Source organism: Natrix helvetica (assembly GCF_964273705.1).
Source record: "Natrix helvetica genome assembly, chromosome: 1".
NCBI classification, from domain to species: Eukaryota; Metazoa; Chordata; class Lepidosauria; order Squamata; family Natricidae; genus Natrix; species Natrix helvetica.
In genome coordinates, this window is record NC_138548.1 from 2,611,439 (window position 1) to 2,633,728 (window position 22,290).

At 42.5% G+C, this 22,290-nt stretch overlaps 1 protein-coding gene across 1 annotated transcript; it reads right to left on the reverse strand.

Moving 5' to 3' along the window:
- Positions 1 to 3,824: 3,824 nt before the first annotated feature.
- LOC309384768 (vomeronasal type-2 receptor 116-like) lies at positions 3,825 to 20,311 on the reverse strand (the record flags this gene model as incomplete). The annotated part of the gene is made up of 5 exons (XM_081938515.1): positions 3,825 to 5,081; positions 12,186 to 12,315; positions 12,682 to 12,900; positions 15,865 to 16,156; positions 20,298 to 20,311. The coding sequence occupies 5 exons, from the start codon at positions 20,309 to 20,311 to the stop codon at positions 4,177 to 4,179; spliced, it is 1,560 nt and encodes a 519-aa protein (XP_081794641.1). The 3' UTR covers positions 3,825 to 4,176.
- Positions 20,312 to 22,290: the final 1,979 nt, after the last annotated feature.

Here is a 22,290-nt window from a genome sequence, read left to right on the forward strand (position 1 = left end):
TCTGTCAAACATGACTTTCTTGATGTTTGATTGATTAGATTTCAAATACTTACCACAAGCCTGTATATATATTGCAGTCCCCCTCCTCCCTACAAACTGCACTCCCCCTAACACAGAAGAAGTTACCTAGTTTGAGGAATGGAAAATCTGCAAGAAAACCACCAAGCTCAGAGAGCAGCAAAGACCCCTCATTTCAACCCTAAAAGTGCAAATATTATTCAATTTCTGTCTCAAAGATGACTACCTTGATTTTTGATATGCTAGCTTACAAATGCATCCAATAAAACAAGTATATGTGTATCAAATCTATGAAAATGATTTGAGTTGCATTCTAGTAAATTTGAGCAATCATACCAAAATGCCTACCAAATAACTGATTAACTTTTACTTGTTAGGGGGTGAAATTAGAAATTAATTTCTCCCATAGAAATTAAAAACAGACAGGAAGATCTCTCCAGAGGTTACATTAATTTAAACTAGTTGGACCCAGAAAATGTCTTCTGCTATCTTTTGCTGATCAAGTAGGGCTGCCAAAGGTTTCTCCTAGTGCCTGAAGGTTGGTGGATATGAAGCAAGTCGCATATTTAATCCTAGAAAAAAAACCCAAAGGACCTGTGGATGCTTGGTCCTCCCTCATGGCCCAACCAGGTCTCCGTAATGCATGCCAGGTTCTGAAAGCTCCCATTTATTAGAGTAGGTACACAGGCACATCTGGGAAAAGCAGAATCGGAGAGTTCCAGATTTTCCCTCAGTAAGACAAAAGCCCAAACCCAGCTGCTTCACCCATCGGTCCATTCACATGGTCCAACCCCAATCCGTCCCAACATCACTCCAACCACTCCTCCTCCAGGTGCAGGAATGTCATGACCTTGACCAAAAAGAAGAATGCTATTAATATCTAACTACATCCCCTCTAATAAATCCCCCTTCCTAATTTCCCAAGCACAAGAATGTGGCAGCATTGAAGCTTCCGGTGTTAATATGGCTTCCAATGCTGACACTTTATTTAGAAAAGAAATAATGGTGAGATCAAAGTAATGGACTTATAGTCAGATAATATCTTTTAATATCTTTTAACCAGCTTAACGTAACCTCAAGTCAAAAGAATTGGAATAAGAATAATGTTCTTGTTACAGACTCACATACTTACAAAGTAAGAAAATATTTCAAAAAGGCAGAGAAGTTTAGTGGATTTGAGTCTGTAAAAAAATAATTTGAAACTGCTAACTATGAACATGATATTGCCAAGATCTATAAAATGCTGTTGTAACTGAATATGGAAAACAATTATATTAAACAATATATCATTCATTAGGCAAGAAACTTTGGATATAACAATGTTCTGGCAATGAGAAAATATGTAGAATAGTTTAAAATTTGCATTGAATTATAATCTGAAAGAAAACATTCATAAAGATGTAGTGTCGATATTTAACAGCTGATAAACTGTTATGATGTACATAAGTGTTTCAGAATTATGTGGGAAATATAATTCTAAAGAAGGTCCTTTTTACCATTTCTGGTGGACTTGTGGTAAAGGAGAAATGATGGGACCAGATCCATGGATTGCCAGTTTAAACCATGAAAGCCCTGCTGTCAGATCTGCCATCAAACCGCTTCAGTCCTGCTTCTCTTTGCGTTGATGACAGCCTGCTATAAAGTCTGGGGAGGGGGAATGGGGGATAAGGAACGGGGGTGACAGGAACCAGAGGTGCCAATCCAGAGACAACGGTTGAAAGATCCAAGGACACAAGCCTGGGAATGGAATGTGGATCGTCCATCCAATGAGTTGCCCAAATGTGGAACTGTTACCAAAACACCTAATTTGAAATTTATTGTATATATCCAGGATGACTGTGGGAGGGAGGCAGGACATGGGAGGAGGGAAAATTACTGGGAATAAGACGACTAAACTCTTCAGATCAGACTTTGCTATGTTGTATCCACTTGGCTTCAGTAAAAGTAAAACTATACATGGAATTGAGGGTCTTTCTTTCCTGAACACCCAAGCTGAGACAGGTCTCACATGAAGCCATATCTGCAATAGTTCACTTTTGGCCACAATTGAAGAATCTAAAGTGCACAGATTCTGTTTTCCTCATGTGGACCCTGTCAGAGGTGGCATTCAGCAGGTTTTGACCTGTTCTTGAGAACCAGTAATAGAAATTTTGAGTAGTTCAGAGAAAATATCGCTTGTGACTGGCCCCGCCCCCATCTATTCTCTGCCTTCCGAGTCCTAGCTGATCGGGCGGAAATGGGGATTTTGCTGTAACCTTCCACTGGAGTGGGGAGGGAATAGAGATTTTACAGTATCCTTCCCCTGCCATGCCCACCAATCCACGCCCACCAAGCCATGCCCAAAGAACCAGTAGTAAAAAAAATTGAATGCCACCACTGTAAAATAGCTTCCATCCAAAAATTGAGATCTCCTATGTTCCTCAAGCTATTTGCAGAAGAATTTCTCTGAAATGTATTTGGTCTCAATTTTATTGGTACTGTAATTGTTTTTCTAGTCAACTGCAGACTGTTTTGAATTGCAAATGAGCAAAGGAAGAATGGCAAAAACTAATATCCACCATCCCCATTGAGTCTAGTTCTCCATAACTTTCCTTCCTTTAGATGATCATTATTTCCAAAATATCCAAATACTTGCTTTTCCTTCTTTCAGTTTCTTTGGGAGAAAAAGTCATCAACTCCCTTTAAGCAAATGCCCTTAATGACATTGGCTTTTTCATCAAAGTTCATTCCTAATCGAATATTATCCACAATGTTTCTATGAATGTTTGCACATCTCATAATTCTTCTAGCCATTTTTCGATCTTTAGAATTCTGTCCGTCTACAAATTCATCCACCTACTGCCTCCAGAAGTTGTGCCTCCAGAAGTTGTGAATGCCCCAACACTGGAAGTCTTTAAGAAGATGTTGGATAGCCATTTGTCTGGAACGATATAGGGTTTCCTGCCTAGGCAGGGGGTTGGACTAGAAGACCTCCAAGGTTCCTTCCAACTCTGCTATTGTATTGTACTCTTAGCATGAATTATTCTAAGCAGACATTGGGAATAGATGTTCTGCAGTTCTTTCTGACAAGGGTTTCTTATAAATGGTCATTCCATTTGAGGGTCCTTGGTGCTCTCTGAGCTTGCTTGTTTTCTTCCAGACATTTCATTACCCAAACTAGGTAATGTTATCAGTGCTAGCTCATCAGCCCCAGCACTGATGGTGTTTCCTAGTTCAGATAACAAAATGCCTGCATGAAATCAACCAAGCTCAGAAAGCACCAAGCACCACACATATCAACCCTGAGCTACAGATATTCTCCCTTGTTGGGCACTCCACTTCGCTGTGAAACATGATTATCTTGGTGTTTGATGTCTTGGTATTCAAATACATAAAACAAGTCTGCATATATCACATCAATGGAACATTGGTGGAAATTATTTGAGTCCTTAGATAACATACTATCATCTTTACATAGACGTACATAGACAATTGCCTTCCCAAATAGCAAATGTCTAAGCATTTTCTGTACTTTTATCTATGTTGTTAAACAACAGGAGAACAACATGTAATCTTGACTTCCTCCCTATTTAATAATAAACAAGTCATGATTTACTCTATTTATTCTCGCACATTCTTCCTTGCTTTTCTCCATCCGTTCCTCTGTCCATCCTTCCTTCTTCATAATATTTGGAATGGATAAAATGATTAATAATACAAATGATGAGAAAATATCTATTGATATCTATTTCACATGATCATCTTTATTAATAAACTTTTTTTCTCCTAGTATGTTGATAGAGAATAAAACTCTAGAATCACCTAATACTCAATGAAATGGAATAGTAAGTAAAGAACTCAGCAAAATATCAGGGATAAATGCAAACAATCATGTTTAAAAACATTGACAATAAAGACAACATGACATTTTCTTAAAAAACCCTCATATGATTAAAATAAATAAAGTGAGAAATGGGCATGCTAGAAATTAATATCCATATCTTTAATATTAAAGCTTTTGTCTAAACCTATCATGGAATTTCTTTGGAGAAAATTAGTATTTAAGTAAAATGAAAGGGAGGATGATTGTTGCTCATTAACAGACATATTGTCATCAGAAATAACGTCAGGTATAAAAATTTCCCAAAGTCAAAATAAAGTTCTCAGTCCCCATATCAATCAGAGATTTTTGTGCCTCATAATATTCTCTCGACAATTCAGATGAGGCCTGAATAGGATAATGTAGCATTTGGGGAGAAAGATGCAAGACAAGAGACCAGCCCCAGAGGCCAAGATGGAGAAAATCTCCACAACTACCATGAACTTCCCTTTGGTGCTCAGGTAGGTGGGGAGGAAGGAGATCCAAACACTGCAAAAGACCAGCATGCTAAAAGTAATGAACTTGGCTTCATTAAAGCTGTCAGGCAATTTCCTAGCCAGAAAGGCCACCATGAAACTCACAAGGGCAAGGAAACCCAGGAAGGCAAGGACAGTATAAAACATCCAAGCTGAGCCTTCATTACATTCCAAGATGGCCTCTCCTACCAAGGAGTGGAAGTCCATGTTGGGAAATGGGGGAGAACTTACCATCCAGATGGCACAAAGGATTGCTTGGATTAGGGGACAGGCTAAGATAATGGAGTTGGTCAGTGGTTTTCCTAACATTTTCCTCGCCCTGTTCCCTGGTTTGGTAGCCATGAAGGCCAGAACCACCATGACAGTTTTTGCCAACACAGAGGAAACTGCAAGGGAAAACAAAATGGCAAAGGCAGTTTGTCGGAAGAGACAAGTGAGCTTCCCAGGTTGCCCAATGAAGAGGAAGGAACAGAGGAAGCAGAGCAGGAGGGAGACCAGGAGGATGTAGGTGAGATTTCGGTTGTTGGCCTTGACTATCGGTGTGTCATGATGTTTACGGAAAATCACCAGTATTGCAGATGTGATCAGAGAAAGGAAAAGAGCTAGAGAAGCCAAAGTGTATCCCAGCGTCTCTTGGTAGCTGAGGAAGTGGATCTTCTTGGCAATGCAGTGGTCCTGGTCCTTGTTGGGATATTGGTCTTCTGGGCAGGGGTCACATTGGGCTGCATCTGAAATTAAGAAGTTGGGTGTAATGATTTCATCGTGATCATTATCCCTCCTCTAAGATTGACATGACTATCCCCTTTCTGCTCTGGCCAAACCACAAATGATGCCGGTAGTGATACAGTGCAGTTTATGGTGCATCAAAAAGGGGAAATCAATCTTCATTCAGGATGATCCTGGGGAAAGGGAAGCCTTAGAGTAGGATCTGTTCAGTTCCAGCTGGCATGGTCAGTGTTTGTGAGAAACAAAAGGCCATCTCCAGTCACTGCTAACTTGTTATTGATGTGGCTTTCTGTGCATGAGAGATTATACACTTTTCTTTTCCACTATAAACTGGAACCCCAACAAAATAGATGAATCTATCTGCCAGAAATCCAGTATTTTGTGTGCACATTGTTTGTAGGTTACCCCTGACACTTTTGAAGATGGCCAGCCTGAGGTTAAATACGTCATCAGTCGAAGGACCAAAGAATAAAAGGTTAAGACTCAAAAATGAAGAATATAAGGCCCAAGCCTATGCCGATGACCTAGTATTTGTACTAGAGGACCCATTAGAATCCAGTCGGAAATTAATTCAAAAATTAGAAGAATATGGCGAAGTGGCAGGATTAAAGGTCAATAAAAACAAAACAAAAATGATAACCAAGAACATGACAAAAAAAGCAAGAAGAGGAACTGGAAGTAACAACCAGAATGCAAATAACTAAGAAAGTGAAATACTTGGGGATCTGGGTGTCGGCAAAATGTTCCACAATTAAAGATGATAATTATAATAAATTAGTGATACAAATGAAGAAAGAGTTAGAAAATTGGAAAAATATTCAACTATCACTCATGGGACGTATAGCGACAATTAAAATGAATATTCTACCAAGAATCTTATTCCTGTTGCAAGCTGCACCTATTAATCCGGGTAAAAAATTCTTTCAAGGATTAAACAAAATAACCGCTAGGTTTATTTGGCAGGGATGAAAAGCAAGGATTAAACTAAAGTCAATGCAAGACAGCAAGGAGAGGGGAGGTTTAGCATTACCAAATTGGGATTTATACGCATCGGCAGTATCAATAACATGGGTGAAGGATTGGATAGAGCTAAAGAATAAAAGAATTTTGACTTTGGAAGGCCATGATTTGCAAGCAGGCTGGCACACATTCCTATGGGATGATAAAAATAAAACACACAAATACTTTCAAAATCATTTAATTAGAAGAGCGTTATTGCAAAAATGGCTCAAAATAAAAAAAAACACTATGTGGAAATTCCGAATTGGCTATCACCGACAGAAAGGCGACTCATCCAAATTTTATAGATTGGAACAAAATACTAAGATATAGAGACTTAATTGATAGACAGGGAAACTTAAAAACAATTGAAGAATTGACAGAACAAAACATGAAAGTTGACTGGTTAACTTACCTTCAAATCAAAACTAAATACAATAAAGATACCAAATTATATGACCTTGAAACAGAACCACACGAATTGGATAAAATCATTCAAAGCCCAGATAGAAAAATGATAGGGAGAATATATAAATTTCTCCTGAAGTATAAAATGGAAGAGAAAATTGCGAAAGAACAAATGATAAAATGGGCACAGAACTTTGGATATAATATTGAATTAGACAAATAGGAAAAATTTTGGGGAACAAACTTAAAAATGACACTCTCAGTTTCATACAAGAAAAACCAGTACAAATTGTTTTATAGATGGCACCTGGCACCAACAAGGTTAGCTAAAATATCATCAAATACCTCCCCAAAATGTTGGAAATGCGAATCGATTCACGGAACGTATTACCATTTATGGTGGACCTGTGAGGAGGCTAAAAAGTTTTGGAAAAAGATAAAAAATTGGCTGGAGGCAATAACGGGAATTAAAATATAATGGAAACTGGAAATCTTCTTATTAGGAATAATGTCTGCGAAATACAAAAAAGAAATCCAGTATTTAATACTACATATAATAACGGCGGCAAGGATTGCCTATGCCCAGAAATGGAAAAACAAACTAACTCCAAGTGAAGATGAAATAATAAGAAAGGTTATGGACTGTGCTGAAATGGACAAACTAACTAAAGAAATTCAGGGAAAAGAAGAATCAGAATTCTACCAGATATGGGATAAATGGTATAGGTGGATGGAGGAAAGAAACAAGAATCAATGAAGGAATGTAACAAAACTTAAAAATAATAGTTATGGGTAAAATAAAAAAGTTAAGAATGGTGAAACCCAAATAAAACATAATTGAATGGGGAAAAAATAATAAAAATTAAAATTAAAACTTAGTTAATTCTTGGTGATTAATAAGTAGAACGTTGTAGCTGCTTATAGAATGTTTTTGTTTTTAAAATGTTTATTCGTTAACAGATAACCCATCATGACAATAATAATGAAATAATAACTCTAACTGGTAAAAACAATTTGGATATAAACTATAATATGGGACCTGGGGAAAAGATTTACTAATTTTATTAATTTTTTTTTGTTTAGATTTTGTTATAAAGATGCAATCTCTCCTGGGTACTTACAACTTCTAGCAATAAATTTTTGTCTAGATTGATTATAATATAAATAATAATAATAATAATAATAATAATAATAATAATAATAATAATAATAATAATAATAATAATAATTTGGATTTATTAGCCGCTCCCTTTCCAAGTAGGACTCGGGGCGGCATACAATGGAGCATAAAACATAAAAGATATATAACAGCACATAAACATACATAAATACAAAACACACATACACGCATACACGGAGGAGGTAACAAATTTCATCATTTAGACAGTTAAAAATCAGCATTAAAATACCCCAAATTGTAAAAACCCAATATGCAATTAAGAATTAATATTTAAAGACAATTTAAAAAACAGTTAGGAGGAATAAGAGAAATTACGATTGAGCCAGGCCAGATAATTGAAAGAGGTGGGTCTTCAGCTGTACACGGAAGGAGCGGAGATCGGAAGTAATCCTGATGTCACGGGGGAGGTCATTCCACAGGGCTGGGCCCATCACAGAGAAGGCTCTGCTCCTGGGTGTCGCCCCCCGGCACTGTTTGGCGGACGGCACCCGGAGAAGTCCCTCTCTGTGTGAGCGAATTGGTCGTAGGGATATGTGGGGCAGGATGCGATCCTGCATATAACTAGGCCCTGTGCCATGAAGCGCTTTAAAGATCATAATCAAAACCTTGAAACGCACTCGGTAGACCACAGGAAGCCAGTGCAGCTCGCGCAGGAGAGGTGTTACAGGGGAGTATCTAGTCCTCCCCATAATCACCCGCGCGGCCGCGTTCTGGACCAACTGTAGTCTCCGAGTGCATCTCAAGGGAAGCCCCATGTAGAGAGCATTGCAGTAGTCCAGGCGAGACGTCACTAGCGCATGGGTGACTGTGCGTAGGGCATCCCGGTCCAATAAGGGGCGCAATTGGCGCATCAGGCGAACCTGATGGAACGCCCCCCTAGCCACGGCTGTTACATGATCATCCATGGACAACCGGGCATCCAGGAGGACGCCCAAATTGCGCACCTGTTCCATGGGGGCTAGTTGGACGCCCCCGATGGCCAGGGATGGAAGCACCTGGTTGAACCGGGAGGCCGGAAGCCACAGCCACTCCGTCTTGGAAGGGTTGAGTTTTAGTCGGTTGCCATCCATCCAGACCCGTACGGCCTCCAGACACCGGGACATCATTTCGACGGCCTCATTGGGGTGGTTCGGGGTGGAAATGTATAGCTGAGTATCATCAGCATACAGATGATATCCCACCCCAAAACCACGGATGATCTCGCCCAGCGGTTTCATATATGTGTTGAACAGGAGAGGCGAGAGCACCGATCCCTGTGGCACTCCACATGTGAGTGGCCTCCGGGTCGAACTCTGCTCCCCTGCCAACACACGTTGCGTCCGATCAGAGAGGTAGGAGCCAAACCACCGTAAAACGGTGCCCCTGACTCCTAGCCCCTCTAGCCGGTGCAACAGGATACCATGGTCGATGGTATCGAACGCCGCCGAGAGATCTAATAGGACCAGGATAGAGGAACAACCCCTATCTCTGGCCCTCCAGAGATCATCAACCAATGCGACCAAGGCCGTCTCCGTGCTGTGCCCGGGTCGGAAGCCGGACTGGCGCGGGTCTAGATAATCATTTTCCTCCAGGTGACGTGGGAACTGCTCTACCACCACACTCTCTACAACCTTCGCTAAAAAAGGAAGGTTGGAGACAGGACGATAATTGACTAGGTCCGTTGGATCCAGGGAAGGCTTCTTGAGCAGGGGCCTCACCACCGCCTCTTTCAAGGCGGCCGGTAGAGACCCCTCACCCAGCGAGGCGTTCACCAGGCCAAGGAGCCAGTCGCGCGTAACCTCCCAGGATGCCAGTACAAGCCAGGAGGGACACGGGTCCAATAAACATGTGGTGGGTCGCAGACGTCCACGCAACCTGTCCAAATCCTCGATGGCAACCGAGTCAAACTCCTCCCAAAGCGGTCCCTCAAGACTCGCCACGGGCGTCTCTACTGAACCACTGAAAGGGGCCCATCCCATCCGGATTTGAGCGACTTTGTCCTGTAGATATTTCCCAAACTCCTCTGCTCTACCCTGTAGTGGGGCTTCCCGTGGTCTCTCAAACAAGAGAGAGCGGGTCACCCGAAACAGGGCGGCAGGGCGGCTATCTGCAGACGCAATAAGAGCGGCACAATGTTGACGTTTGGCCACTCTTAATGCCACAAGGTACGTCTTCAAAAAGGCTCGTGCCTGTGCTCGGTCAAATTCGGAACGGGAGGATCTCCAACGACTCTCTAGGCGTCTCTTGTGGCGTTTCATCACCCTTAGCTCCTCGGTAAACCAAGGTGCCAGGGTGGTTCGTCGCCGCAGGAGAGGCCGCAAAGGCGCCACCCGGTCTAGGACCCCGGTAGTCGCACTATTCCATGCGTCTACCAGGTCCTCCACTCGGGGGCGGGTCAGGTCCACAGGAGGTGGCCCAAGTTCCGTCTGGAACCTATCCGGTTCCATCAGGCGCTTGGGGCGGAACCATCTAATACCTTCCAGTTCCGCCTCCTCGCGGCGGGGGGTAGCACCAGGGAAGTCCAGCCGGAGAAGTGAGTGATCCGACCATGACAGGGGAATAATGTCTAGATCCCCTATTCCCAGATCACTCGTCCACTGGCCAGAGACGAAAACAAGGTCCAGGGTGTGGCCTCCCTCGTGAGTAGGGCCCTGAATTAACTGGGTCAGGTCCATGGCTGTCATGGAAGCCATGAACTCCCGAACCCCCTCAGACGCTTCTCCCATCGACGGCAGATTAAAATCCCCCATCACTAAAAGTTTGGGGGTCTCAACCGCCACCGATGAGATCAGCTCAAGGAGTTCGGGCAGGGCCGCTGAAGTATAGCGAGGAGCCAGGTATACTATCAGCAGGCCCAACTGCCTCCCTGGGCCCCATCTCACGACGAGGGACTCACACCCGGATGTCTGCGGCACGGTGAACTCTCTCGGCTCTAAGTTTTCCCGGATAATCACTGCTACCCCACCGCCCCTTCCCTGGGCCCGAGGCTGGTGAAATGCTCGATAACCTGGCGGGCACATTTTCACAAGGGGAAGACCTCCCTCGTGGCCCAACCAGGTCTCAGTTATTCCGGCGAGGTCTGGCTCCCCCTCCAAAATTAGATCGTGGATGAGGGGGGCCTTATTAACAACGGACCTCGTGTTGCATAACAGCAGTCTCAGGCCTTGGGTCTGTAGATCCTGACCACCTAGTATGCAGGGGTTGGTACAGACGACCGGGAATGACCAAAAACCCCGGTCTCCCAACCGACTACGCGCTCTTAAACTGTCCTCGCACCCGCCCCTCCCCACGACTGTTGGTATTAAGGAGCCCTGCACAGGAATGCTATCTTCCCTCTCCTCCCCCACTCCGCTCCCTCCTCTTTCGACCACACCTAGGTGCCTGGCTCTTCCATCCCTCCTAACCGGTTCCCCCCCCCCCCATCCCTACAACCCCTCCCCCCCCATCCTTATAACCCCTTACAACTTTTAAAAAACATTTAATTAAAAAACCCCTTAACGTGCGCTTCCTCCACCTCTCTGGGTTAATGAACCCGTCCTCAAGGTGGGCCCTTGAAAGGGCAGGAGGCCATAGCTGCGAGAGGGGGGAATCTCGTAGCTGTAGTAGGTCTAGCCTCGTATAGCCTCAAATATAAATGATTCTAGACAAAAGCACGTTTAAACAAATATAGTTAAATGAGAATGATGGTATATTGATGGTATAAAGATTTTTGATTTAAAATGTACAATTCAATATGAATGAAATATAAAGAATGATTGTAGTAACGCACGAAATTTATTTGTAACCAATCGACATGCTTTCTGGAAGATGTAATGAAGAATGGTTTTGTGTGTGTTTTTTGCTTAATTAAAACAATAAAATAAATTAAAAAAAATAAAAAATAAATACGTCATCAGTCATGAGTCCCTTCACACCCACAAGAGATCTAAGTCAAGGCCAACTTGAGTTCCATTTGAATTTGTATTTAACTTCCTGAATTTCCTGATTTCCTCATGATTGAAAGGCCCAGCTTCTCTGCTTTCTACTTCAAATCTGCTCATTCAGCCTTTTTTTCCAGGGAAGGATTATTATTTATTAAGGGTTAATATTTATTATTATATATTATATTCCTCCTCTCTCTTATAAGGTGACTGTTGGCAGCTGTCAGTCATAGATGGAGGGATCTCCTCATTCTCTAACGGGTGCATCAATTCTGTTGGAGATGGAAAATGCTGACAAAAGAAGGACACCTTAAATAATGAGTGCTAAAGCTTGACTTGCATAAGCCACTCTTTCAGAGAATTGACAGAAGGGTTTCCTGATGGGATGGGAGAGTAGATAAGGCTGGAAGGGGACCCATACACTCTGCCCTAAAACTATCCTGCATCACGTTATTAAGGAGCAGAAAAATAGCCTGAGAGGGCAGGACAGCTCAGATCCATAAACTGACTGAAAAGTATGAATACCCTAATGTAGTTTATTCCCAACAAAAATGACAAAATTAACATCTATTCAGTGACTTCGTAGATCCTGGAAGATCTGTATTTGAAAAGTGCTCTACCTGTCTGATTTGAGATGGTTCCTTCTGGACAAGGGGCACATTGGTAGCAGCAAACTGGCTTGCCCTCTGGAACTCTTCTCCTCTCTCCTGCCTGGCACCTCTTCCTGCCACACCTGGCCAAGGGCACCTTCTACAAGAGAAAAAAAGAGAAAGACTGGAGATAGTGTTATTTCATCATGTGATTGCAGGGATTCTCCAGTGGCCATTATATTGAGAACCAGACAGAAATATCATTCATTTAGTGCTGTCATAACTTGAAATCTCACCTGGCAAAGGGCATCTTCTAGCAGGTTTCAATCAGTTCTTCTGATTCCCACCCATTATTTGACCTTTTACAAATTAGACCTAAAATGTGTTAACCTCAAATGCAGATAATTCACCAAAGCCAAAAGTCTTTTTGGATTCAATAGACCTGTTTTCACTTTAGAAGGATGTTCAGCATCCCCAGGAAAAAGTGATTCTCTTCCTGAATTTACCACATTTTCTTCCAACTCACCTTTGAGGCCCAGATGATCGCATCAGGGTTAATGGAGAAGTCCTGGCCTGGGGCAGCCCTGGGATCCCTGTGGCCAACTTTCACAGGTACTAAAATTTTATTGGGGTGGAAAACCCAGTTGACGATATCATAACGAGCAGTTCTCAGTCCATTTTGTGAGAAGGAGACTTTATCTCCGGCACTGTTGTTGAAGTGGACATTCTTCAAATTGTCAAGTATCTGAAAGAAAAGAGATCTTCAGAAATTGGAGCAATTAGCTGAAAGGCCGAAATGAGACATCATGGCTCCTATGATTTTGTGGTGGCCATCATCATAGGAAACAGGTATATATCTAAAAAATAAGAGTTGGTCCCTTGGTTGAGATATGAACAATCAGGAGTAACACCAAATATTTGGCTCTTTTGATATAACAATACAAGATTCTCTTTATAATTGGGCATTTATATTTTGGCTTCCACAAGTTTTAACCAAAATTAAAATTAGTTACATACAAAAAAGTTAAGCCCACATTCCAAAATTTAATTGTGTGGTTTTCCTCATGTGATATTTGGCTGTACAGTATATTTTTAAATGTACATGTAGTGGCTTCTGCATAAGCCACTTTGCATTTTGTTGAATGGTTAAATAATTTATATCAGAAGAGTGCATAATTCTGCTGACTTTCTCTAGTATCCAAGAGAAAATAATGCAGAAACCAGGTGTGACCAAGTGAGGACAACTGCAAGGAACTGCCAGTCCCGAATTCTCTCTTCATTGCTTAGAGAGGTCCAGTGTTTAGCCAAAACAATGCAGGACATTTTGAGGAATTTCAAACCAGGAACCTATTAGGTCCACTTTGAGACTCTTCTGTCGATTAAGGCTGATGAAGGCTGATGTCACCAAGAACACAGGACAAGAAGCAATGGATGGAAACTAACCAAGGAGAGAAACAATATAGAACAAAAGTTAGAATCAGAATAGAGCTGGAAAGGACCTTGGAGGTCTTCTAGTCCAGCTGAAGCAGGATCTCCTATACCATTTCAGACAAGTGGCTGTCCAGTCTCTTCTTCTAAACCTCCAATGATGAAGTACTCACAACTTCTGAAGACCATCTGCTCCACAGGTTAATTTTCCTTACTGTTAGGAAGCTTCTCCTTAATTCCAGCTTGCTTCTCTCCTTGATTAGTTTCCATCCATTGTTTCTTATACTGTCCTCTGGTGCTTTGGAAAATAAATTGACCCCCTCCTCTTTTTGGAGAAATTTCCTGAGAGTGAGAAGAATTAATTACTGGAATGACTAGCTTCCAGAAGTTGCAAGTTTCTCAGACACTGAAGATTTTAAAGAAAAGATTGGAGAGCCATTTGTCTGAAATGGAATAGGGTCCTCTGCTTGAGCAGGGGATTGGACTAGAAGACCAATCTTGTGAGGTCATATAGGATTCTGACTCACAGAAACATAAAATAAGGTGAAAATTAACTGAGCTGAGTATATTTTTGCAGGTTGGATTCAGATGAAATACTGAGGGAAAATAAGGAGGTTCTGCAAATACGCCCATTAAGACTTCAACTGTTCTGGAAGCATCTGACACAAATGCACTCAGATTATCCTCTTGTTCCAGGCTGACATTTCCTCCCTGGTCACCCCATGAATCTCAGGGAACTTTCAGAACCATATATGAAGAAATTTCCTATACTGTTGATAACTGGTTTAGGTTACTTCTCTTTTGCTCCCTCTTTCAACAAAACATTATAATTAATTCATATGTTTTTTTAAAAAAAATGCTGTTTACATTTGTTCTGAGATGCAATGATATAGAGACAGTATAGAGGTAGTTCATCAGTAATTCAAGAAATATACATGAGAAGCTTCCTCTCTTTTGTTTTGTGGACTGGATAAAATATCGCAGAGATTACCTGCCATGGCTGGACATTTGAGATCCTCTTTCCAAGCCTCAGCATGGCTGGTCCTCCTCCTGATCCATAAATTGCATGCAATGCATGTGCCACAGCATAAATGGCATTGTAGATGTTGTAACTTTCACCTGTCAGGCTCATTTCAAAAATGAAATCTGGAATATCCTGTAAATTCTCCTTTCCTGTACATTGTTCTTTCCCTTTTGGAGGGACCTTGCCTGGTTTGGGGACACTGCAGCCAAAGAGTGTTTCCCACCAATCCAGGAGAAAGCTGGCCCCTTCTTTGATCAACTGGTATAAAGACAGGAGGAAGTGGCTGAATTCTGAGACATCACCAGTCTGGTCCTTAAACTGCAAAGCTCCATGCAAATTCTTTAAACCTTCAGAAGGATCTCCACTCAGAGTAAATTTCCAGTGAGAAGTTAGGATCCAAACATTTTGAAGTGGTATCTTTACGTACTTCACACAAAGATTCAGAACTGTCAAAAAATTTGCAGAATCCGTGGAGTCTCCAAACAAAAGAATCACTTCAGCGTTAAACAAAATTTTAAACAACATCTTGAAAATTAAATCCTTTACTGAAACAATAGTTCCTTTAGGTTTAAAGCCTTCAGTGAAGGCCAGGCAGATCTCCTTCTCCTTGAGCAGTGGCACCAGAGATGAGATGAACTGTTCTCCACTGTCATCTTCAGAGGTCACAAGCCCAACCCAGTTCCACTGGAAGTACAGGAGCAGCTGGACTAAACCCACACACTCTGGAAAGTCACTGGGATTAATCCGGAAGAAGGAAGGATAAATGCTGCTCTCTCCCTGAGAGAACTCAAAGCCAACACCGAGCTGGAGAAAAAGAGATTCCTCTTTCAAAGACAAAGTTTGTGATGATTTTAGGAGTCATCATTGGATGGGTTTTTTTTCTTACCCTCCATTCAGGCTGATTTCAATTAACAAGCTGAAGCTTTTTCCCTTCCTAGGAAGGGCTGCTAGCTATATAATTTGCCTGGTTTGGTCAGAAGCCAAAGGAAGAAATTGTGAACCTGATACAGGTAATAAATTGCAGGGAAATTGTGGCTATATTTTTATGAAAGTCAGGAATTAATTCTCCTTGGCAAGTACAATATTTCAGGATTATTTCATTATTTGTCTGTTGGGGTTATATATTTTGAAACATAAACTATAAAAATGAATTAAACTATAAAATATCCCCTTCAACAACAACATTTTCATCCTTGACTTCTGTGCATGTTTCTGTTGTTTCTCTACTCCACCCTGCATCCTGTGAAGCCCCCTTACCTGTGGGATCTTGTAGATGCTGAAGATGGGGGCCATCTGCCTTGAGGATTTGGGGTTGTCACCTCCAATGACAGAGAGCAGAGGGTCCTGCCTGTCACATTTGTACCCTGGAACCATTTGGCCCCATGTGGAGAGAAAGGAGTGGCTGATTTGAGAAATCCTCCTCTCAAACTGATCATTGTTACAAATGTGGAAGCCAAGTGTGATGTTGGGGAGGAGAACAAAATCTTTGTTGATCTCTGTGACTGCAAACACCAAGGCCAGGAACTGCTGGTACTTCTTGGGTAGGAATCTATAGTAAAGAAGACATTGGGAACATTACAGGGAAAACGTGTATGTGGTTTAAATTTTCCTAGCCATATTTGATGCTGTTTGGAATAACAAATCCCAGATTTCATTGAGTTTTTTTAAGTAGCTGCTCTTGGATCAAAATTGTATGGTTTAATGACAAAGGAGAAAGGCAAGCTGTTCCATTGGTTAATTGCTCTCAACATTAGCAAATTTATCCTTTGTTCCAAGTTGCTTCTCTCCTTGTTAGTTTCCAACCATTGTTTCTCATCTTGCTGCTTTGGGAAATAGTTTGCTGCCCTTGTCTTTGTAGGAGCCCCTCTAATATTAGAACAGTGTTATCATGTCCCCCCAGTCCTTCTTTTCATTAGACTAGACATAACCCAATTCCTGAAACCGTTCTTCATACATTTCAGCATCCAGGCCCCTAATCATCTTTGTGGCTCTTCTCTGCCTGCTTTCCAGAATCTCAAAATCTTTTTTTTTATTGTGATGATCAGAACTGGTCACCACAATACAAAATTGGTCTTATTACAATACCATACAATAAAAAAGCTTTTATTTGAGTTTTCTATTATGCTTTTCTGTCCAAGTTAACATTATCTCAACTTTGTTTTAGGCCAGGACATTTTGAAATGTGTTGTTTCTTCCTTGGTTTTTTATGTGGTCTATCATCTTCCTGATATCGAGTTCTAGAATGATTGAGAATTCTAGCCTGTTTTATGATCAAAGACAGGAGATACCCTAGGACATTACAAAAGTAGACCAAGGATTTCTGAAAGGAATCCCTGAATCCAGAATACAGGAAATAATTCATGCATCTTTCCCTGCCAGGTAAAACTTACAAAGTAACATAAAGAAGTTTGAATGGTTCTTTCTGAAAATCAGGGTTATTGGAGGAAGAAGTTCCCAAAGGTAAATTCCCACCAATAATGAGATCACCAGGCCTGTAATAGTGCTGTTTTCCTTGAGCCCTGAACAAATTCCGCAACACACATTGCCTCCTCTTAGCAGTGGTTGGAGGCAAGAGGCAGAAGAGTAGCAGCAGCAGGAGAGGCAGCCCAGTCATTCTTGTCCCTCTTAAATGAGAAGTCAAGATTCGTGCAGAGGCTGAATTGCAGGCGTAAGCAAAGAGAAAAGTGAGGACAGCTGAGTCTCAACCAACCCAAGAATGAGCTCTTTTCAAGACAAGATGACAGATTCTGCCCCTGGTGGAAGACCTTGGAACATATCTTCAAAGCAGGTTTTATCTTGGAATAATTTGAGGGACAGAAATCCAGAGGGATGCATTAACAACTGTTCTTATGATAATTGCAAAGAAAATGAATTATCCTATCCACTCAGCAACAAATTTTAACTACACACCAGAATGGGAAAACATATTTGTGTCTCTTGTTGTCAATCCCTACTGCAGATAGACTTGAGAGTCGAGGTGAAATTGGGCATTTGACCTACATGAAACAGAACCCCTGTAAACAAGATGGAGTTTGACCTGAACCAAAGTTTGTTTGGATGGTATTGATAGCTAATGGGGCCTACTGGCACAGGACAATCTGTTGCATTCTAGTAAGTTTGAATAATCATTCCAAAATTTATACCAAATAACTGGTTTGCTTATACTTGGCAGGAGGTGAAATTAGAAGCTTCTCCCATAGAGCTTAAAAACAGGTAGGGAGATCTCTCAAGTTGCGACAGAAATTTAAACTAGTTGGACTCAGAAAATGTGTTCTTCTCTATTTTGCTGATCAAGCAGGGCTGTCAAAGTTTTGTCCTAGTGCCTGAAGGCTGTTGGGTGTGCAGAAACTCTCATATTTAAGCTTAGAAGAAACCATGGGAATAGAGGTTCTGTAGCTCTCTGATTAGGGCTTCTTATAAATTGGCCATTTGAAGTGTTTTTAGAATAGAATAGAATAGAATAGAATAGAATAGAATAACAGAGTTAGAAGCGACCTTGGAGGTCTTCTAGTGAAGCCCTCTGTTTAGGCAGGAAACTATACCCATGATGCTGAACCTATGGCATGCAGATCCATTGTCCGTTGCTCTTCCGGGTTCCAGCGTGCTGGCCAACTGGTTTTCACATGAACATGCACGCCATAACCTGGAAGAGCAGCCTCCCAGTGTACATCCACATGTCAAATCTGCCTTTAAGGATGGGAGAGGGGAGATGGGGAAGGGTTGGGGTTAGGAAACAGAAGAGGCAACCAGAAACAACGATTGAACAAGCCAACTACACAGGCATGGGGCCAGAATGCAAAGGCCACCAAACAGGCACCAAACTTTAGAAATGTAACCAAAACAAGTAATTTTAACTTCCTTGGACACAAACATGATGACCAACGGTCCGGGAGAAGGGAAAATGTGGGAATCTTCAGATCTGGCTGTGCTTATGCTTTAACCAGATGACTTTCAGTAAAAGTATACCCAACTCTACAAGTAGAGTCAAGGATTTTTCTTTCCTAAATGTCTGAGCTGGGAGAGAACTGACTGTCAAGCCGGCCTCCCTCAGCAACCAAGAAAGAAACCACTTAGCTCCATTTTGCAGAATTAAGAGTACTTTTACTGGCTATGGAAAGAGAGTAGCTAAGCAAAGCAAGATCTGAGGCACAAGCGCACGAAATCATACATATCAATATGTGGCCAAACCCCCTCCCCCTGGTAACCCTCACCCCAGTGTCCAATCTGCAAATCCCTTAGGTGTCATGTGAGTTCCACTTTCAAGGAGCATCATCAGGTTGGTATGCAGGACGGTTGGCCTTGACCAACACCAAGCACTGATCTCCAGCATGCACAGTAGACGGTGAGACCAAAACTCCCTTTTTACAATCTCTCCTGTACTTAAACTTCCCCTCCCAAATACCAGTCCCCCCTCCCTGTTTCAATGGCAGCCGAAAGCAAATAGCGAAACAGAGGCTGACACTGACATTCTGTCCACCACCAAGACCACCAAGGCCAACTGTAACCTTTGGTCTCAGCTGGAGACCCATGGATGATGCTTCCTAAATCAGAGACACTGTCATTCCAGGAGAATTTGAGAATTTTCTCTCCCCAGATAGTTGTACAGAGAGCACAGTTCTGCCCTGCATTGACAATGTTACAGCTTGAGAGCATCTCTTTGAAAACTGGCCATGGAATTGATCACTGAATTGAAGTGCTGGGTTGGCTGCACATGGGGGGAGTAAAAGCTGTCTGGTCCATATACTGTCTCTACACACTTCAACCAAAGTGGGGCAGCACACAGGGAGTCAAAGGGCAAGCATGATCACTACTGCCATGGCCTGGGGTGACTAATTTGCAAAGAGGGGTGTATGAACTGTAGCCTATTGTGGACAGGACTGTGTTCTCCATATAACTATATCGGGGGAGCAAATTCTCAATCACTCCTGGAGTGAAGGAAACAATTCTGAAGCAGGGCAGCTGAGAGGGAGTTGAGGGGTTCTCTCTCTTTGGAAGGAGCCTCTAACCTATCAAGCACCCTGTGGGTGTTTCCACTGGGACCACCATTCACCTCCTGCATTTTCTGGCTTTTCTGGTGGACAGAGCCCTTTACTTACTCCAGCTCACCTGGCCCCAATCCCTCTTCCACTAGAGCAACTAAACATGGGAGTAGGCAAAAGGAATGGGGAAGGGACCCCAATTCCAGCAGGCAGCAGAGGAAGAGAATGTCGGTGCAGTGGGAAGGAGCTTCTGGGTTTTGGTCTAGGAACAGTTGAGATATGTGTGGCTAATTATCCTACGTGGCAAATCTGCCGGGGCAATTGTCCCACAGTGACTCGCCCAAGAAGGGGTAACGGGGGAGGAGCAGATGGGAATGGTCACCAGGGTGGGGCAGCTATGGAAAGAAGGATGCCAAGGGTTGACTGGGGTGGGTGGGGGGGGGTGAGGTGGCAATGATGAGGTGCGTGCAGGAACATTTGTTGGACCATATATTGAGAACGTTTGTAGGTCTATAAAGCATACAAAAGCTGATGTCATTCCGTAATTGTTGGGAGAGGTTCATCTACCAAGAGAATCAGTATGCAAGCATGGCCCAAGATGTCAGCCTGTCTCTGCTCTCCAACTGGAGAAAATTGTCTCCTAACTATAAGTGTGACACACAGGACAACTTTCTTTCTGTCCTTAGGGGTCTCAATTCCAGACTCTCATACCCAATGGCAATCATGTTTGGCAATTTCAAGATTTCTCAGGTATGTGGACATGCAACATGATGAAAGGGGGAATGCTGTAAGCTCTATCTTGTGTACTTACTGCCAATAACTCCCAGAGTCAATTCTGTGAACAGAAGAAAACATCTAATGAAGGTGCAAAGTTGTGGGGATTGAAGGTCTAGAATAGGATACCCTGTTAGTCTAGATAGTCTGAGGTTAGTAATAAAAAATAAAGGTTCCATTTTCCTTGTTTAATCTCTTCCTTTTCCTCCACCCTCCCTTCAGCTAGGGTATTGTTTTTCTGACCCTGTTTTGAGGGATAAGAGTCAGTTCACCACCTTCTACCAGATCGATCCCCAGTATCACCTACAGAATGCAGCCATTGTCCGGCTCCTTCTGTATTTCCAGTGGAACTGGATTGGGATGGTTGTTCAGAAGTCAGAGAGCAGTGACCACTTCATCCGGATTTTTGATGCCGCCCTGTCCCAGAATGACATCTGCGTACAATTTGTGAAACAGATCTTTACCCAAATCTTGTTGTTCAATGAATTACACAATGATCAGGTAGATGCACTTTGGACCATTTTGAACAAAGATGCTCAAGTTGTGATTGTCTCAGGGGGGTCAAATACCCTGCAAAGCCTTATAGCAGCCCTTTATATTTATGAAGAAGAGAACCAGGCTTCTTCTGGGAATGTCTGGGTCCTGACTACCCAATGGGAATTCTCAGCTATTGGCTATCACTACGAATGGGTGAAATTAAAATCTGTCCATGGCGCTTTGTCTTTCACAGTTCACACAAAGCCGGTGCCAGGATTCAAAAATTATCTCTGAGCTCTGAATCCACATGAACCCCATGGAGATGTCTTTCTCCCTGAATGGTGGGAAGTTGTATTTGACTGTGAGGTTTTGAAGGCAGGTGTGGCCTCACCTGATGGCCGAAGGGTTTGCACAGGGGAGGAGAACCTGGACACCCTCCCAATCTCCCTCTTTGATGGAAAGATGACCGGTTTCAGCTACGGCATCTACAATGCTGCCTATTGTGTGGCACATGCCTTACATGCTGGAATCACAACGAGTATTGAAGTGGGGCAGAAAGAAGCCACACCAGCTCTCTATGAAGCCATGGCAGGTAACTCTTGAAATCGTTCTTCTCATCAAGGAATCCTCCCTTCTCTTGCTTACTTTCACTTTGCACTGTTTTAGGATTGATAAACTTTTGCCTGCAATGTCTGCTATCTTGTCTAGCTGTACTTTCCCCCTCTTTTTATTTAAATGTCATGCCTTGGCATTTGCCAAAATTTCAGCAGAGGATTCATAAGAAAAACAATGAAGTAAGCGAGAATGAGAAATAAGAGATACATTAAGAAAAAAGGTGTTGGTCCTTACCTGAGACGCCTCTTCTCGTAGGGTGGAGGTAGCATCCAGACTGGGTTGACCTTCATCCACTCATTGCGAGGACTGAGCCTGACAGTTAAATTAAACCACGCCCCCTGTCACTAGGCAAAAGCCCAGTTCCGACGAAGGATGTCAGACTCGATGCTTCATCGCCAACCAGAAATCAGTAAATCAATGTCCAGCATAACAGTTTAAAACAATTTATTTCAGTAAAAACGTCTAAAACCAACAACACTTGTACATAGAGAAATCCGCAATGAGAGCACCCCCCCCAACATATGTCTATAACATAGAACCAGTTCGTTATGGGAGGGGCTGGATGCTACCTCCACCCTACGAGAAGAGGCGTCTCAGGTAAGGACCAACGCCTTTTCTCCATAGTGGTGGAGGTAGCATCCAGACTGGGACGTACCAAAGTAACCCCACTCTTTCTCGTCCCGGGTGGGTCATAACTGGTTCTGTGCAGTGCTTGTCCTGTGAACAGATTGTAGCACCCTGCGGCCAAAAACTGCATCTGCAGAGGCGAAGATGTCTAGCTTATAGTTTTTAATAAATGGAGAAGGGGTAGCCCAAGTTGCTGCCCTACAGATTTCAG